We start from the raw sequence: 20693 nt of genomic DNA, 5'->3' as shown, positions 1-20693 counted from the left end.
TTGGCTGACACCATAACTCCAAGACCGCTGGTTCAAATGAGTCTGTTCACAGGTACAGGTACAACACCCTGTCCCGTGATTAGCTTTCTTGACACTGGTGAGATGGAGCATATCACAGACATGGGAAAATCAGTGAGCCTTCTGTTTAGGAAGCTAGAACAGCATCCATTCAGAAGTTCCTTGATTAGGACATTTGTCTTTACTTTCATCTTGATGAGTTCAGGAGTGTGCTGAAAAATACGGAATTGTTTTTTAATTCTTTTGGCTGTTGGTAAGTTTGGTTAGTTGTCATTATCTAGAGCTGAGGAAATGAGGTCAGCGATATTCTTGCAGAATGAGAACGGTTTTAAGTTTAGATGAAGAAATGGGTGGAATATGACATTGTTAAATCTTGTTATACTTTGGTATAAATGCCTCTATTTTAAAAAAAACAGAAAAACTGCTGCGTTAGCAGTTTTGATGTCAAGACTGTCATCTTTGGAAAAGAGACTGTATAGATTTTCAGGATTTCCCACAGTTTGGACATTAAATCATGTATCCTTATTTCATCCTCATCAATCCAAGAATAGCCTTTCCATTCACATGCTTTCCTTGTACTGGGAGTTGAGAACGGAGGACACAAGAGGGAAATACTTAAGACATTGTATTTTTAATTTAGTTTACTAGCTATCGTTATTTTGGATATAATTATCATTTAACTGGCTCAGTATTTGTGAAAGCATAGTATTTCTCATGCTAGTATTTTCAAACATGCCATATTTTCAGTCAGTTCTAGGTTTCTAGATATCCAATGCGTAGTAAAATGTAACTTTGCATTTGAAAAAGTCAGTTGACCTTGCAGATTACTGCTTGGTGTGTACTTTTTAATTTACAGTGTAGCTACAATGTTGTTACATAGTTATTGGGCAGTACAAAATGGTCATTGAGAATGGGAAAATACAGTAACAGTTCACAATGAAGTATACAAAGCACAACTTGTAAAATGTTTTTTTTTCTCTCTGGGCCAACATCTCATTCTTCTGGTTTGCACCTGTTTTTAGGCATTGCTATCTTTCTTGTCCCACCAAAAAACATCGGAAGTGTTGTCAGTCTTGGTAGTGGACCAGGAGTAACCAAACTAAAAGTTTGCAAAAGGTATTCAAAGCATCATAATTGCTTACTCATTATTATCAATTAAATATTTTACTCCATATGTATACAGAAACTCTTATTAAATAAAATCATATCATGCATCAAACAGTAACAACTAATCCAATATATTGAGGGTTAGGTTGCTAACTCGCTACTGTCTAAAATTTCGAAAACCAATCCTACTTGAATTTCCTTGAATTAAGTATGACAGCCATGGCTAAGCACAGTTACCAGTAGATTGACACAAGTGCTAATTTAGTTATGAAAACGCCATTCTTTTGGCCTCTTCCAACCTTGTTCCTCCACACCCTTTGTTGCCCCTAGACTACTTGTCTATTTAGAGGGTGCTGAAATTAATTTGGATTAAATTTAAACCTGTTAAACCTTTTAAAGACTTTTATCTTCTAAAATAAAGTGCTTTAACTACTAAAACATCACCTTAGCTGCAAACGATGTTGGAAAATTGATGGAAAGAGTTGCAAAAATTTTTATCTTCAGACACATTGCATTCATTATGAAGGACAGTTGAATCTTTTTGAATGCTTATTTTGACAAATAGCCATATCAGTTGATGGTGTCAAATGGTGTTACAGGTAAAACTTTCCCCATCAAAGCACTAAATTGCATTTTTTAAATTGCTGGTTTTGCAATTAAGTTATGCCAAACCAATTTTGAAATTTAATTTGCTCTTTGACCCACTGAGACGTCGTCCGAGACTGCAGCTGTGTTGACCTTGCTGTCAACAGCCACAGTTTATAACTGAAAAGAACATGTTTTGAATTTCAAACAGCTGACTGAAAAATGAGATGTACATCTCAGCTGTCTGAAGCTGGTGAAGCCTAGGTGAAAGTTAAATATACTTGCATGCTTTTTTCCATAATCCCTTTAAAAGAGTAGCAAACTTGTGTTCCTGCCTTTGAGTGTTTGTGCCATCAGGAGAGCAAGGCTGCATGGGTTTCACGTGTAGTTTTAATGGGCATGGCAACGGAACATTCTATTCCCTCACCAGTGGTGCCTTTTGCTGCCATATGTGTTTCCTTTTTTCTGGTACTATTTAACAGTAGAATAATCTGGAAAGAATTTCTTTTGCAAGAGAAAGTGGAAGTTTTAATTTTTCCATTGCAGATAAAACATGCTTTGAATTTTTTGATGAGTTTGCCATTAAAAAGAATGTGGTGTCTAATTGCCTAACATATAGCTGCCTAAAAGTTAGTTTGAAAAGTCACTTACTGATGCTGCAGTCTGTTATCTTGAAATGAGTGGAATTCTTTTAATTGTTCATGATTAATAACCTCCCTCTTGCTTGCCCTTGTATTTACATTAATGATTTGACTTTAATGTTAGGGGAATTGTTGAACTTGAGACTCATGAACTTGTCATCAAAGCAGTAGCTTTCAAATTTTCTTTGGTCAGGCACTCGACACGAATGTCAGTAATTCTAATCCCTACTCCCTTTCCAAAGGAAAGCAGAACTATAGGGCACAGCCTGAAACATAGGAACAAACTGTTCAGGCGCTATGTTAGAAAACACTTCGACTACAAAGTGGTAGAAGTTTAGAGCGGTATTTCGCAAGTAGCAGTTAATGCCGGATCAGTTGTTAATTTTAGATGTGAGATAGATAAAAATTTTTGTTAAGCAAAGGTATTAAAGGATATGGTCCAAAGGTAAGTTGAGGGGCAGAATTGACTATTGTTATTACTGGGAGGAGAGGAACAATACTGGAAACAAATTTCACAATTATATAGTCATAGAAATTGTTATAAAGTCATAAAATGTTGACTATATAAATCTAAAAGAACAGAAGACCTTATCCGTTCCACTTTAATGTGCAGTAGTTGCTGTCATTTTAGCAAATTATGATGAATACCTGCAACATTTTCCTAAGTCCAAAATCAGGATTGCTATCTAAGATGAGGGAATGCTGCATCATTGGAGGTGCTGTCTGTTCTAGGATTATTCTAAACAGAAGCCCACTGTCCATGGGCCATTTATTCATGTGGGCATTACGTGCCCCAAAAGATATTTGAAGTGCAGGGAATTCTACTGGTATCCTGGCCAGCATACAGTAAAACAAAAATAATCATTAATTGTTATTGAAAAAGGACACATTTAACTGAAGCCTTTTGACTTGTACTCTATCAGAACAATTCAAAGGTAATATTAGCAAATTGTCCTGATGTTTGCAAGATGAAAAGCTTGAACAGAATGACTTTTTATTTCAGGAATATTCAAGTTCTGTACTGCCACATGACTTATTTAAATAAAAGTAAAATACTTCAAATGCTCGAAATCTGAAACAAACGGGGAGAACACTGAAGAAATTCATTCGGTCTAACAGCATCTGTGGAGATAGAAAAAAAGTTAATGTTTTGAGTCTGTATGACTCCTCTTCAGGATTATTATTGTTTAACTCATTTGAACTCTCTCTCTTTTTTTCTTTTTTAATATGTAATATAATTTCCATGTTTGCCTATGTAATTTATTTGGGTGAATCAATTTGTGAGATGTTGCTAAGATGTTCTATACTAAGTCTAAGGCTTTATTACTTAAAGACTTTGCAGCTGAGCAATGTGTAAGGTTACAACTTGTGAACTTTATTGGTAATTGGTGTTGGTAATTCAGACTAATTTTAATTTGTCACATTTTGGTGAAGATCAAAGCCTGTTAGAATGGTTTCAATTTTTGGTTATTATTTCCTTCTAATTAGGATGATTTCTTTTTGAGGTTTCCTTGTTTCTGAGTCTTATTTTCCCAGGTGGTCACATATCTTGGTGTTGAACATTTTGTTTTAGGAAGATCAGCTTCAGTCTTAGCAGATGTCATAGAGCTAGCTGAACACTGAAAACTGCAAAGTTACTGTACAGTTCTTTGTAAGTTGATTAACAAGATGGTAGTGTTCATATGTCAATTGAATTCTGCTTTCTTAAAGGCAATCAAGTATCCTCTTCAGGAGGAAGTGGCAAGAGTTCATTCCCAAGCTCTGAGAAGTAATAATAAATGTTTAGTTGATTTTCAGAAACAATTGGAGATTGCAATATGGTAAGCGGTAATTGAGGAAAACTTCCCTTCTGAAACTTGAGCAGCTAATTTTGAAGGTTTAGTTTGATGCTTGGATCGAAAGCTAACAGAAGAGCTTGAGGTAAATAAAGGCATTCAGACAGATTTATGTCAAATTGTCAAAATTGAAGAGCCCACTTTTTACATTTTAGTAAGTGGTCTTGTTCAATGTTATGTACATAACAAATCTGCCCATTGTAAGGTTTTACCTGTTCAAAGTGCCCATTTTTATAAGAATAAAATGCTGCGTACTTATTCCACAGTCAATGGTGAGACTGCTTAAGATTAAAAATTACCTTGGAGATGGGGAGAATTAAGCATAAATAATACCTACCGCCATTGCAACATGAACCCTGCTACATTCTCAAAATCAAAATCATTCTGCACAAAAATAGAAACATTATAACAAAATTGGTATTTTGCCTTTTAAACATAACACATCATTTAGGAGCGGGGGGTGCAATTCAGCCCTTTGAGCCACCTCTGCCATATAATACTTCAGATGCAGCCTCAACAATGCATTATACAATTGCAACAACATTTTCCTACTTTTTATACTCCATTCCTTTAGCAAGCAGTGCCAAAGTTTCATTTGCATCCTTACCTGTAGTACCTGTTTTGCACATGGTTCCCTTACCTGATCCTCTAGTCTGATGTACCAATATTTACTAACCATTGATCACTCTTAGTGATGTCCTTCTTTATGGTTGTGACCAAATTTTGGATGAGAATTTGAGCCTCAGCTTTTCACACTCAAAGCCTGATAGTATGGTAAAGCTTTTTTATTATCCAATAACTATTAAAATACTTTGAGTTTAATTATCATGCACTTTAACTCAAACCAATTGGTGTAATCTTTTTACACTTGCATCCTTTATTGTTGCTGCTGTAAATACAGGCAAGTGCACTGTTTGTATCCATGTGATTTTTTTTCTCTTTCCTTACAGTTGTAAAATGTTTAAATTAGTTGTATTTCTGTGTTCTGTTTTTGGCTAAGTGTTTGGTGTTTAAAGCCAGTATGATATTGGTTTTACAGTGTATACTGTATTTATTTGCAGCTTCAACCATGGGTTGCATAAAGAGCAAGGAGGACAAAGTGCCGGCTATGAAGTACGGACCAGGTGATGCTACCGGAACTGTTGGTACACACATTACTCAATATGGTCCTGATCCCACCCAGCTAACACAGTCACCTGCATCAAAAGGACCATCTGGTAATTTCAACAAGCATACCATAGCACCATTTGGCGGGTCAGCTGGTATGGCACCATTTGGAGGGGCCTCTTCATCATTTACAGTTGTCCCCAGCCAGTACCCAAGTGGTGTTACAGGTGAGTTATGGCACCAGCTTTTGAGAATACAATGTCTTTCTACATTGTCATGCAACAATTTGCAAACTGATTCTCATACTATAGAATGACTTAATATTGAATATTAGATTTAACAAGTTGCTCAAACACAGAGACGCATCATTGCATTGTAGAAATTTGCGTTTTTAAAACAATTACAATTGCTACAATTTCATTACTACTTTCACATTTTGGCACTGTAAAGCAATGGAACAGATGTGTAGATGAGGGCAGTGAAGGAAGACAAGATTGAGGTGTGTAAGCTTTTTTTTAACTGAGGCATAGTGGGATTCTGGAACTCTCTGCCCTGTATGAGTGATAGAGGCAGAAAACCTCATTTAGGTCAAATTTAGATGTGCTCTTGCAATGCCAAGGCATTCAAGAATATGGAGCAAGTGGTGGAAAATAGGATTAGAATAGTTAAGTGCTTGCTTTTGACCAGTGCAGACTCAAGGGCCTTTTTTCCTACGTCGTAGACCTCTATTGAAGTAAAACTTCCATCTTGGCTATTGTTTTAACTTGTAATTTTAAGATCTTGGTGATGTTTTGTATTTGACTTGAAATTTAGCTGCTTCAGTGTTTAACACTAACTAGAAACATGATAGCTACAGGTATAAATCCAATTTAAAATATTGTTATCTTCTCTGCTTCTTACATTTGGGACAAATGTTTCTGGCATAGTGATGAAGTAGTGGTTTTTCCAGCAATTTGTTTTTTTTTGTTTGAGCTCCAGCCTTGGCAATTTTTTATTGTTTTGTTGTATGCTAGTGAAATAAGACCTGATGCGTATGAACAACTAAAACCCCTGGAGTGAGTGATTGTACGAAGAAATTAAAATATTTATTTGCTTGATCTCTGTTCTGTTATGTTTTCTGAGACCACACGCCCAACTGTGTGTGCTAACTTACTTGATTTTGGTATTGCTTTTCTTTCTCTAGAACTGCTAACTTCAAAAGTTCACCTTTATCTTAGCTTACAGCTCTAGACAGAACTGCACCTTACAGTCTCCCAGTTTGAAACCTCACTACCTGTCCATTTGTCTCTTTTTCTCCTATACTCTTGAGTATTCACAGGAAGTAGAAGGGTGGGGCCTCCGACTTCTTTGTTCAGATATTCGCCAGTAGGCTTGTCAACCAAACAGACCTACCACTTCTTCCAAGAATATATTCTCAGCAGCCATCCTGGGTTCACATCAATGGAATTATTCCTACTGTAACAGGTGTGTTTTTCGTTAGGCCATCAGAAAAAATGAATTGCTTAATGGTCCCTGTTATTGTGGACATTGATATATAACGCCTTGTGTTTACTTCTGCAGACTTTCATTAGTAAACTTCTTGTGAATTATCTTTTTGAAGAAAAATGCACATATTGACTGTAATTCCATCCCAGATTCTTCATGTGAAATGAAATAATCAAAACTTCAAATCTTGATAAATCACTAAAGCAGTATTCCTGGCTATTACACTCTTTATGGCCACTATATTGCATCTTATCTTGGCGTATTTGTGATTGTTAGGTGAGCAATTAGACTCTTGTTTGCCCCCAGGACTAAGATAAGTAGAATGTTAAACATACACAGTCAGATTTAACATATATAATCTTGCGGGCAGTTCCAGATTCCCACCACCCCCTCAGTGAGAAGCGTTTTCCACTCATTCCTTCTAAGCCTCCTGAACCTCCACTTAAGTCCATGCCCCTGGTCATTGAACCCTCCACCAAGATAAAAAGTTCCTTCCTGACTACCAGTCTATGCTCCTTTTATAACTATATACATCTCAATCATGTTCTCCTCTCAAACTCCTCTGCTCCAAGGAAAACACCCCCCATTCTATCCAATATCTCCTCATAACTAAAATTCTCCAGCCCAGCAACATCTTGGTATATCTCCTCTGTACCCAATCTAATGCAATCACATCCCTCCCATAATGTGGATTCCAGAACTGCACGCAGTACTCGAGTTATGGCTCAACCAATGCTTTATAAAATTCCAGTCTAACCTCCCTGTCAAACTCTATACTTTGGCTGATAAAGGCAAATAATCCCATATGACACCTTAACTACTTTATCTACTTGTTCTGCTGCTTTGGGGGCCTGGTGAGCATGCATGTCAAAGTCCCTGTGAATGTTGAACACAAACAACGTTGCTGAAAAAGCTCAGCAGGTCTGGCAGCATCTCTGAAGGGAAAAACAGAGTTAACGATTCCGGGCCCAAAAGTTGAAGGGTCACCGGACCTGAAACATTAACTCTGTTTTTTTCCTTCACAGATGTTGCCAGACCTGCTGAGCTTTTTCAGCAACTTTGTTTTTGTTCCTGATTTACAGCATCCACAGTTCTTTCAGTTTTCCCTGTGATTCTTGGTACTTTCCAGGGTCTCAACATTCATCAGGTATTCCCTTGCTTGTTTGTCCTGCCCAAGTAGATAACCTCACCCTTGATTGAATTCCATTTGCCACTGATGATCCCATCTGACCAGTCCATCTATAGCTTCCTGTAATGTAACGCTGTTGTCCCCACTATTTACCACACCACGGATTTTTATATCACCTGCAAATTTGTTGATCAACCCTCCTGACTCGAATTTAAATCACTTATATGAACCACTAACAATGGCCCCAACACTGATTCTTGTGGAACCCTACTGGATGTAGTTTTCCAGTCACACACATGCCCTTCAGTCATCACCCTCTGCTTCCTGCCACTCAGCCAATTCTGGATTCAGTAGCCAACTTTCCTTGGATCTTAAATTGCTGATTCATAGACTGCAATCAGTTGGAAAAGTTGACAAAATATCAGTCTGGATTCATGTACTCGTACTCTTTCTTATCTCTGAAAGACAAGCAGCTGCCTGGAGAGATGTCTGAGCAGAAAAGGTCATCAGTGGGAGCCCACAGAGATCTCTTGGAGCTGCTGTGATGAATTTTATACATCCCTTGAAAGGCTGGATACAATTGTTTATTAAAGTTGTGCATGACAGCAAAACTGTCAAACCTGTGAGCTATACTACCAAGAAGAACAAGTAGCAGATCTACAAAGCACAATCACCTGAAAGCCATCTTCCCAGCTGCATTCCATTCTGACTTGGAACTGAATCATCCTTCCTTCATTGTTGAGTGGTCCTGAAAGCTCCTTCCCAGCAACATTGCAGGTGCACTACAGCCTAAGGACTTCAACAATTCAAGCCAAATGGGGATGGGCAACAATTGCTGGCCTAGTCAGCCACACCCATAAATAAGTGCTTTTGTTTTAAATGAAATTATTTTTCATAAAGCAAAAGTACAATAATCCAAATTGAAGGTAAACTGGTTTGTCATTTAATAAGGAGATGGCAGTTAGAGATCAACTGTGTGTAAGTGATACTTTATGAAGAAGACCAATGACTTGGAATGGAGCACGTTTCTGCTTTACGAAACAGCAAGAAAAATGTCTTGGAGTTTGGTGGTTCGATCGAACCATAAGTTCACTATTTGCTAGTGAAGAAACAAGTTAAATGTTCACATTTATAACTAGGGTTGAGGTTGTGTCAATGGAATTCATTTTAAAGATGGATCTTGATCTTAATGAGGCTGTCTTTGGAGCACTGTGTCCAGTTTTGATTTCAATTACTGGAAAGATGGAAGGCATCCAATATAAAGTTTTGAAGCTATTTCTTGAAAATTGAGGATTGAGTCATCTGTTAAGTAACAGAAGAGATTATTGTCTCAAAAGGTATAAGGATTGACATGATGATGCTCTCTACCATTTTCACAAATAAGAGACCACTTGAATCTAAGAAAGATCTTTTGTCAGACTCCGGGTTTGAGGAACAATGAACACAGTCTAATATTAATGTTAAAATAAAATGAATGGACAATTTACAAAAATGGGTAATAGAATTGGTGGTCATACTTCTAACTGGCTTTCTGGAACAGAAGCATATTGCAATTCCTCTAATTTTGTTTAAATAATCTACTGTCACAAAAAGAAATTCTGTGCTTTGAAACACAGAGCCAAGTAAACAATAACAAAATATCTCCATATTAAAGGTGTTAAAGAATGTAAGCTCCAAATACTCAAGGGTACTGAAGTCCCTCTGGATATTTATTCTCATCCTCTTTCTGACTCCATCCCTTCATTTAATCTAATCTAATTTCTTGTTGCGTATTTGCTATACGCTCTAACGTTTCTCCTCCTTCTGGACAATTTGTGCTGAACAAAGTACTTGGCTTTATCTTTGACATACCTTGCCTCAATGAATCTCGAGTACAATGTGACACTGAATTCTTCTTCATCTTTGCCTTTGTGTCCACTTCATTGGACAGGAATCCTTTCATATGTCTCTAATACTACTTCTCCACGCCGCCCCTCCCCTCCCCCGCACTTCTGCACCTCTGGCTCCGTTCTTTAGCCTGGATTCTTGTGGTGCCTGGACAGGGACTCATTGGCGGGGGACGGGTGATAAGCCAGGGGCCTGGACTTGTAGGAGTGCCCAGAATAGGGATTCCTGCTGGGAGTAGGCCCAGAGCCTGGACTCCTTGTGGTGGTGGTGGTGGGCCAGTGCCTGGAGCAGGGAATGTTGGCAATGTCAGTGAGACAGCAAGAGGAGCAGAGGAGGGACTCTTTGAGGTCCAGAACATCTTGCAAAGGCCTTGCAGAAGGCGTGCCGCTGTGCTTGAGACCCCAATTTGAACAGAAGATGAACTCTAAGTAGTTCCTTTTTATTCTTTTGCAGCTCAAAATGCACTGGATCAGGACAGCAGAATACTTTTCACTGTACCTTCCTAGATACGTGACCATAAAATCATCCATTAATTTAGCCTGCACTTGAATCTGTTCATTGAGAGCAGTCGATGTGATGTTGGTCACCTAAATTTTTATGTTTGCCCTTGTCCACTCTCGCATTTCCCCATCTGAGCTTGCTTCACTCCATTACTTCAGGTCCAGACCCGAATCCAACCTTGTTATTAGTAAGGATGGTATGGTTCTGATGTGAAGTGTTAAGATATACCTGGTAAAGATGTGCAGAGGTAGGGGGGTGGTGCTGTATCCACAGAAATATCTAGGACTTCCGTTATAATAACTATCTTCCTCTCACTAGCATGTGTGTCCTGGGCTTTAAGCAATGTTTCAACTAAGTGCAACGCTAATTCAAAGAACAGCCCCTCATTTTCTGCTTAGGAATTTTACAGCTTCCAGGATTCATTATTGAATTTCATAGCTTCGCATGGCTGTTCTCCATTTTTCTTGCATTTTCTTCTCTACCTCCTCTCTCCATAACTTTGGCTTGTTGACTTTGTTCTTAGTGGAGAGAAACAATTCTCTCCCTTTCACATGTTAATTTACACTTTTTTTAAAATTAACATTGTCTCTGTCTGCTACTTGCTCTTCCTCCACCTCTATTAAAGTACATTTTCCAAAAAATTCCAAAACTTTTCAGTTCTGAAGAAGTCATACCCTGAAACGTTAACTGTTTCTATACCGATACTGCCACATCAGCTGAGTGCCTCCAACATTCTGTTTGTTTCAGATTTCCAGCATCCACCGTTATTTTGCTTTTATAATTGAAAATGATCTCTATATTTGTTTTCAGCTTTTCTGCTCTAATAGTGACTCTCTTTATCTTTATTCAAATCATCTGCCATCACCTTGGACAAGATTTGTTTCTATTTGTAAATGAATTATGACTATTCCCAGTTTTAATGAAATATCAGCCTGAGACGACAACTGTTTCTGTCTCCTCGGATTTTGCCAGACCTTGGTGTCTCCAGCATTTTAAGCTTTGTTTATCTTGTTTTCTCCAAAATACATACTGGCTAGTGGTTCGTGTTTCCTTCTCTGAATACTTTCTTCTCCCCATTAAGTTGGAGCTGCCTAAAGACTGTCTGTGTTTTCGTTCATTTTTCACTCCTATTCTGTTCCTTTAAAGACTTCTTTTGCACTTCTCATCCATCCCGAGCCACATTTTGCTGATTATTCTAGAGTAAAGTTATTAAAAACCTTATTAAAGTGGTATACCTTTCAAAACATAAAGTGGCAACTGGAATAGAACATTCAGCCCTTCAGACTTGCTGCGCCATTCAGTATGATCATGGCTGATCATCCACTTCAGAACACTATTCCTCTTCCCTCACCATACTGTTTGATCCCTTTAACTATATCCTTGGAAACATTGTAGTTAGGCCTCAATTGCTTTCTGCAGCAGAAAATTCCACAATTTCACTGCTTCCTGGATGATGAAATTTGTCTTCATCTCAGACCTAAATGAGGCAACCTTCCTCTGATAAGGAGATCGAAGATGCACAGAATACTCCAGATGTAGTCTCACCAGTGCCTTGTTCAGTTGAAGCAGGACATTGCTGCTACTGTAATTAAATCCTCTTGCTATGAAGGCCAGCATACTATTTACCACCTTCACCATTGCATGCTTGCTTTTAGCAACTGGTATACAAGGACATGCAGGTCTTGTTGCATCTCCCATTCCCCAAACTATTACCATTTAGATAATTTGCCTTCCTGTTTTTGCTACCAAAATGGATAAACTCTTATTTGACCATGTTATGCTTAATTTGCCCATTCACTCATCTTGTCCTGATCTCAGTGAAACTTATGGGTGTCATCTCCTCTCCTCAGTTCACCCTCCAACCCACCTTTGTGTCATCTGCAAACTTGGAGATATTTAGTTAATCATGAATATATACTCAATATATATATATGTGTGTGTGTGTGCGCACGCATATGTATGTGTGTATACATGTTGTATAAATTACATATAAATGAAATGTATGTGTGTATATAATATAAGGTCCAAGCACTGATCTTTGTGGTAACCCACTGGCTACTGTACTGAACTGGAAAGAGAACTGGCTGCCATTTAGAAAATAACCTGTTCATTCCTCCTGTTTTCTGTCTGCCAGCCAATTCTCTATCCATATGAGTACACTTACTCCAATCCCATGCACTTTAATTTTGCATACTAGCTGTTCACAAGCCTTCATTTCTCTCTATAGTACTCAAATAAGTTTATGGTTCTGTATCAGCCTCTTCTGAACTAATGATAATTTTGCAAACTTGCAACTGATTAATTGTGATATTTTTTCCAAAATTCAATTTTGATAGATACCATCTGGAGCTCTTAATAGCTTCACCTTAATTCTGCTGGGTCTGCTAGCAATCTTAGCATCATTGTTTGCATTGCAATCTCACATAATGGCTTCTGAAACTGTTGCCTTTGTCATATCAAATATTTTTCTTCTCACATCTCTTAATCCTGCTGAAGCTGAAGTTATAGTTTTGATTGCTCCTTCCTTGCCATAGGGATTGTTCTCATTTCTGTTCCTCTGATAACCAGGGAGGTTGAATTCTTTACCTGTTTCCCACTCTTAGTCATCTCTGTACCTGATTAAAATCTCTCCTTCATTTCTCCTCCTCATTGTAGACTCTCCATTTATTTGCCCTTTTCAATTAACTCAGTCAACATGTTCCTATCGTAAGGATTGTTACTGAAATGTCTTTTGTTGTGAGAAGTGCATTTGTATGCACACTTCCTCGTTCATTCCTAAATCCACACTGCTGAATTAGATTACTGCAGTCTCCTCAAACTTATTCCTTCTCAAACCAAAGCTCTTCACTCCATAGTTCATGTTACAGTGCAATTTTTAAAGTTTTAAAACTCTAGACTTGGTGTCAGCTAAACACAATTTTCTCACTTATCCTTCACTTTTTTATTTAAAACTGCACTTCTTGCATAATTGACTTTGTTCTATCCAGTCACTATTTCATATCAACATTTATAAAAGTATTGTATAAATAATCAGCAGTTAAGAGTACTATGGTTTGTTAATTATGTGTCTATTATTTAACTCTCATGTAATTCTTGTACAAAATAAATTGAAAATTATATCCATATTGCAAAGTCGAGGATCTTCGGGTTCATGTTCATGCTGAAACTAAATTTCAATTAGTTTTTATCACTGAGCAGCTCTGTTGTTCTGTGGAATGATAAAATGAGGAGCGTGGTTGGATCAATCTAGCCCTAGCTCCAATATTCATATAATTAAAGCTGTTGCCATTTTTATAACAGACTACCCTATGTGTGCAACAGAGCTTGAGAACCTGCTGGCATAAATCGTGCAAGTTCTAAAAGCTTGCAAGCCTTGGTATTTAGCTTGTGAACCAGTAGCAGCTGCTATGGAAGTTGCAGTATCTTCTGGAGTTTGTAATTTTAAGCTTAAATTATTAGGCTTAATTTTTGAAACAGGCAAATTTGGACACAGTAATGAATGTTTATGTATCTCCTTGAAGGTGGAGTAACTATATTTGTGGCCTTATATGACTATGAAGCAAGAACAACAGACGATCTGTCATTCAAAAAGGGTGAGAGATTCCAGATTATAAACAATACGTAAGTATTTTGAACTTTGAGGTAACTGATATTTTGTAAGTTTTCTATAGCTGCTCATTACCAGTGAAGTGGATTTTCTATATGTAAATGTGATCAACTCCAAAAGGCTGAAGCACTGTCCTATGCCAAACTTGTATTTTAGTCATAAGTATTCCTTCAATGCTAGTTTCCATTGTGTGAATAGGGAGTCTTTGCTGATATCAATACATTGAAAGAGCTTTAAACCAGGGCACTTAAACTTTTGGTAGTCACACATTACCAAAAGAAGTGTCATGGGCTTTGCAAATCCCTCTAGATATGCACCTCAAATAGAAACAGAAAATGCGAAAGATGCTCAGCAGATTAGACAGCATTTTAGATTCAGATTTAGGTTTTATTGTCATGTGTACTCAAGTATGGGATGCAAGAGTACAGTGAAAAGTGTACCGTGTCACCACCTAAGATGGTGTCATCTTAGGTGCAAAGTACCTGGATACACAATCTTTCTTGCGTAAATAGAAAAATAAGGAAATTAGTTTAAAAAGTTCAGCACTACAGTCGTCTTAGCATAAAAGTAGGAAAATAAAGTTAAAATGTCAAACCGTGTATCTGTGGCGATTAAATAAGGGTTAACATTTCAGGTCAACAACAGTTCTAGTAAAAGTTTGCTGATATAAAACATGCCTCTGTTCCGAACTTGTTAAAATTCTCCAACAGTTTTTGTATATTTATTACATTGCCAGTATTTGCAACATATTGTTTGTACATCATTGCAATTGGTGAAATTATTCATTACTTCAGATGCAGTTACTGTTCACTTTTTTAAAATGCAGTCGTAGGACATGGATATTACTGGTTGGGCCACTGTTTGTTTATTCCCTCTCTAATTGATCTTGAGAAGGTGTTAGTGAGCTACCTTCTTGCAGGACTACAGTCTGTGCTGTAGGTATATCCACAATGCTGTTGATGAGGGTGTTACCATTTTGATAGAAATTACAGCATAAGACTAGAGGGGGGGGGAAAGAGCAAAAGCAGAAGACCCATTTGTTGAAATATTGTAAGCTTTGTAAGATTTTCTAATCAGAGTTAGACTTGATAGGCAGATTGCCTTCGTTTCCTCATGTTTATATCGCACATTTCCGCTAAAATTATGATCTTAAACTTGATTTTGCAAACATGCCAGGAGCTTTTGTTATAAATATATTTAACTGTCTTTCAAATACAGTAAGTTTCTTAAAGCATTAGGGATGTGATTGTGCTGGTAAGCACGCAGAGCAGGTTGCCAGGATGTTGGCTGGCTGGAGAGTTTTATTCGTGAAGAGAGATTGGACAGACTGGGTTTGTTTTCCTTAGAGTAGAATAGATGGAGAGGAGACATGATTGAGATGTATAAAATTGGGAGGCATAGGATAGAAAGGAAGAGACTTCTTCCTTGATGGAGGGATCATTGACCAGTTACTTAGATTTAAGGCCAAAGGTTTAAAGGAGATATCAGGAGAGCTTTTGCACCCAGAGGGAGTTGGGAATGTTTAACTCTCTGCTTGTAAGTTCACTCCTTGTACGGGTGTAAGAGGTAACAATCCTCAAAATTTAGGAAGTATTTAGATGTGTATTTGTAATGTCAAGGTGTACAACGGTGTAGATTATGTGCTGGGGAAAGGGATTGAAATAGTTAGGTTGTTGTTTTAGACCAGCACAACTTCAATGAGCCTTGGGGCCTTTTTCTGTGCGGTAAATCTGTATGACACGACATGTAGATTGGATTTCAAATGTTAACTATGTGAGCTCTTTGATATTTTTACAAAAGGCATATTATGCTTCATCCAAAATGCTAACTATTTAAAAGATGAGGTGCTTCTGGGATTGCACTAGATTGTTGACTTGCTTGATACTTTGACTAGAGATTCATGGATGTGTCTGCCTATTACACTTGGAACTTCGGGATTTCTTTTCTCAACCCACTTTCCTGCTGCATATGAATACCCTTAACAGCTCTTAATTCCGAGTTTTACCCTCAAAGTTTGAGAACCAATGATCTAAACTATACTGCAAATTCTGTTATTTGAACAGTTCTGTTTCAAGACAAAAACTCCACATCGGGTGAATAGCTGTTTGATTGCTTTGCCTGATCCACATATTTGGGCATCATTATATGGTAGATTTCAAATAAGTGATCACTATTTAAGACTTCACATGATTTCTCATTAACTTAATCTGTTCCAAATTACTGATGTAATCATTTGCCCTGAAGTATTTTGAAGCTTCTTGTATTTTAACATTTTAAGTTCAGATAAAGCAATCTTTCATTGTGAGCAGTGCTATTTTCAGATCCGATGTTAAATCAAGCTCCTCACTCCTATATACCATACCACTGTTTTGAAAAAAGCTAATGCATACTCCTGTCAACATAGCCAGCATTCAGCAATTAATCTCACTAAAAATCGAATTAAAAGATCATTCATTTTCATTGAAATAGTGATTACTTATTGTGTTTCGTTAGCTGCAGTACATTTGAGAGCAACCGAGGATCTAAAAAGTTCTGTGCCTACGCATGTTCTGTTTCTTTTTCTTCTAAATATTTTGACAAAATTTCAAAATTCATGTAATTGTTTCACTTTTGTGTAAAGTGTTTAATATGACATTTATTGCAGTATCTCAATCAATTCCAAACTCTGAGATATTTCACACTGATTTGATGTTACAGGGAAGGCGACTGGTGGGAAGCTCGATCTATCACTACAGGAAAGAAGGGTTACATTCCCAGCAATTATGTGGCTCCTGCTGACTCTATCCAAGCTGAAGAGTAAGACTTATTTCTGTTTCAGGTTTTTGGGAAAGCTTGATATATTTAAAATTTCATGATTTGAAGTCATCTAGCTATTTAATCTGTTGTAATTGTTTACCTTAATGTATTGTTGAGGTAGAAATTAACAGTTGGTTCAAGATTTTTCATTAACTACACCATATGATGGACCATTCTAACAGTTCTTTCAGCATTTATCAGACAATTGGCTTGTGACCAATTGTCACTTTCTAGTTCTAAAATGGTTAACTATAGAAACCATGGCTTAATTTTTTAAAGAGTTTTTTAATTTTGTGGGCTGGTTTTTAGGTCTTCAGGGACCCCTTTTACAATCCCTGACTACTTCATTTAAGTGATGTGGTCAGTTTACTTCTTTATTTGTGTTGATATATTGGAGATTTGAACTTGCACAGAACCAACACCTTAAGAGTTCATGATCTCAGTAATTATCATTGTCTTAGTAAACTAAAATCGACTGCTGACAGTTAAGCTTGCTTCTCATGTTAGAAGGCATTTCCTTTGGCCAGCACACTGCATTAATTCCTTACACCACTTTTGCTTAGCAACGTAGTGCATCTCAATTGAATTTCTAAAGTCCATTAACATTTTCATTCAACCTTTGTTCGGTTTTTGTTCCTGGCGTTTTTTGCATAACTGACGCTTAACTAGATAATATGGAGCTGTCCTTCCTGAGATTGGAGAAGGGGGCAGCAGTGGACTCAGAGTCATAAAGATGAAAAGCACAGAAACTGCCCCTTTTGTCCAACTCATCTATGCTAACCAGATATCCTAGATAAATCTAGTCTCATTTGCCAGCATTTAGCCCATATCCCTCTTAAAACCCTTCCTATTCAAATACTCATCCACATGCCTTTTAAATGTTGTAATTGTACCAGCCTCCACCAGTTCCTCTGGCAGCATATTCCATACATATACCACCCTCTGCATGAAAAAGTTGCCCTTAGGTCCCTTTTAAATTTTCCGCTCTCACCGTAAACCTATGCGCTCTAGTTTTGGACTCTCCCACGCTGAGGAAAGGACCTCGTCTGTTTATCCTATCCATGCCCCTCATGATTTTATAAAACTCTATAAACCCTCGGCCTCTGACACTCCAGAGAAAATAGCCCCTGCCTATTCAGCCTCTGTAGCTGAAACCCTCCCACCCAGCAACATCCTTGTAAATATTTTCTGAAACCTTTCAAGTTTGACAAAATTGTTCTTATAGCAAGGAGACCAAAATTGCACACAGTATTTCAAAAGTGGCTTAACCAATGTCCTGTACGGTTGCAACGTGACACCTCCACTCCTATACTCAATGCACTGACCAATAAAGGCAAACATCCCAAACACCACCTTCACTATCCTATCTATCTATGACTCCACTTTCCTGGAACTACGAACCTGCACTCCAAGGTCTTTGTTCAGCAACACTCCCCAGGACCATACCATTTAAGTGTACAAGTCCGGCCCAGATTTGCCTTTTCAAAATGCAGCACCCACATTTGAATAAATTAAACTATATCTGCCACTCCTTGGCCTATTGGCCCATCTGATCAAGATTCAGTTGTAGTCTGCGGTAATCTTCTTTGCTGTCCTCTGCACCACCAATTTTGGTGTCATCTTCAAACTTACTAACCATATCTCCTATGTTCTCATCCAAATCATTTGCATCAATGATGAAAAGCAGTGGAACAAGCACAAATTCTTGTGGCACACTGCTGGTCACTGGACTCCAGTCTGAAAAGTGACCCTTGTGCTGCCACCACCCTCTGTTTTCTATCTTGGAGCCAGTTCTGTATCCATATGGCTAGTTCTCCCTGTACTCTGTGATCAAACCTTGCTAATTAGTCTACCATGAGGAAGCTTGTTGGACACCTTACTGAAGTCCATATAGATCACATCCACTGCTCTGCCCTCATCGATTCTCTTTGTTACATCTTTGGTGGTTTGTTACTTACTTTGTTACTTCAAAAACCTCAATTAAGTTAGTGAAACATGATTTCCCACACACAAAGCCATGTTGACTATCCCTAATTCATCCTTGCCTTTCCAAATACATGTAACTCCGGTCCCTCAGGATTCCCTCCAACAACTTGCCCACAACTGCCGTCAGGCTCACTGGTTTATAGTTCCCTGGCTTTTCCTTACCACCTTTCTTAAATAGTGGTTTCACATTCACTAACCTCCAGCCTTGCAATACCTCACCTGCGGCTTTCAAATATCTCAGCAAGGTACCTAGCAATCACTTCTCTAGCTTCTCACAGAGCTCTAGGGTACACCTGATCAGGTCCTGGGGATTTATCCACTTTTATGCATTTTAAGACGTCCAACACCACCTCTTCTGTAATATGGACATTTTTCAAGATATCGCTATTTCCCCATGTTCTAATATCTTCCATATCCTTCTGCACAGTAAACACTGATGCAAAAAACTCACTTAGTATATTCCCCCCCCCCCCCCCCCCCAACCTCTCCTGTGGTTTCACACACAGGCAGCCTAGCTGATTTTGGGGGGCCCTGTTCTCTTCCTATATACCTTTTTGTCCTTAATGTATTCTCCTTTGGACTTTACTTACCCCTGTTTGCCAAAGCTATCTCGCGTCATCTTTCTGTCCTCCTGATTTCCCTTTTAAAATACTCTTCCTGCCTTTTATACTCTTCTAAATATTCAGTCTCTTCTGCCCATGCTTGACATATGCTTTCTTCTTTTCCTTGTCCAAAAACTCAACTTCTCTAGTCATCCAGCATTCCCTACACCTACCAGCCTTGCCCTTCATCTTATTAGGGACATTCTGTCCCTGGACTCTTGCTATCTCATTTTTGAAAGTTTTCCATTTTCCAGCCTTTACCTGCAAACATCCACCCTCCAATCAACTTTTGAAAGTTCTTACCTAATATGTCAAAATTGGCCTTCCTCTGGTATAGGACTTACTTTTAGATCCAGTCTATCCTTTTCCATCGCTGTTTTAAAACTAATAGAATTATGGTCATTGACCCAAAGTACTCCCTCACTGACACCTCAGTCACCTGTCCTGCATTATTTCCCAAGAGAAGGTCAAGTTTTGCACCTTGTCTTGGGAAATAATCAAGTTTTGCATCTTCTCTAGTAAGCACATCCATGTAATAAATCCAGAGTTTTCTTGTATACACTTAACAGATTTCTCTCCGTCCAAGCCCTTAACACTATGGTAGTCCCAGATTGTGTCTAGAAAGTTAAAATCCCCTACCAAAAGCACCCTATTGTTCTTACAAATAACTGATTTACAAATTTGTTTTTCAATTTCCTACTGACTACTGGGGAGTCTGTAGTACAATTCCAGCAAGGTTATCATCCCTTTCTATTTCACAGTTCCACCCAAATAACTTCCTTGGACATATTCCTAGGAATATCCTCCCTAAGTACAGCCGTCATGTTAACCTTAATCAAAAACAACATTGCAGCCCCGCCCAAACCACCACCACCACCCCAGCCTTTGTATCCTTCCTATAGCCTCTATACCTTGGAACATTTAAGGTGCCAGTCCTGTCTATCCCTGAGTTCATTTGCCTTTCTTGTTAGGCCTCGTACATTGAAATAAATGCAGTTTAATTAATCAGTCCGACCTGTTTTCTGCTTTGTTCTTTCCTGCCCTGACTGTTACGTTAGAGCCAGTCTCGGTACAAGAAACCTGGTTGCCCTGCTACGTGTACAGCGGGTACATGTACAGTGAAGCAAGTTAATGGCATGCTGGCCTTCATAACAAGAGGAATTGAGTATAGGAGCAAAGAGGTCCTTCTGCAGCTGTACAGGGCCCTGGTGAGACTGTACCTGGAGTATTGTGTGCAGTTTTGGTCTCCAAATTTGAGGATGGATATTCTTGCTATTGAGGGAGTGCAGTGTAGGTTCACAAGATCGATTCCTGGAATGGCGGGACCATCATATGTTGAAAGATTGGAGCAACTGGGCTTGTACACACTTGAGTTTAGAAGGATGAGAGGGGATCTGATTGAGACAT

At 38.2% G+C, this 20693-nt stretch overlaps 1 protein-coding gene across 2 annotated transcripts in view; it reads left to right on the top strand.

Moving 5' to 3' along the window:
* yes1 (YES proto-oncogene 1, Src family tyrosine kinase) overlaps nucleotides 1-20693 on the top strand; it is a 189353-nt gene that overhangs the window by 23617 nt on the left and 145043 nt on the right. The window contains exons 1-4 of one of the 2 annotated variants that reach the window (XM_048529439.2): nucleotides 1112-1134; nucleotides 5248-5520; nucleotides 13817-13916; nucleotides 16600-16698. In XM_048529439.2, coding sequence (XP_048385396.2) covers nucleotides 5256-5520; nucleotides 13817-13916; nucleotides 16600-16698 — 464 coding nt within the window. In that variant the 5' untranslated portion in view covers nucleotides 1112-1134; nucleotides 5248-5255. Of the gene's footprint in view, nucleotides 1-1111; nucleotides 1135-5247; nucleotides 5521-13816; nucleotides 13917-16599; nucleotides 16699-20693 lie in introns of those variants that run through there. The other variant, XM_048529438.2, reaches the window with a different exon arrangement.

The sequence above is a fragment of the Stegostoma tigrinum genome, chromosome 5 (assembly GCF_030684315.1).
Source record: "Stegostoma tigrinum isolate sSteTig4 chromosome 5, sSteTig4.hap1, whole genome shotgun sequence".
Lineage (NCBI taxonomy): Eukaryota > Metazoa > Chordata > Chondrichthyes > Orectolobiformes > Stegostomatidae > Stegostoma > Stegostoma tigrinum.
This window is presented reverse-complemented; position numbering and strand designations above follow the sequence as displayed.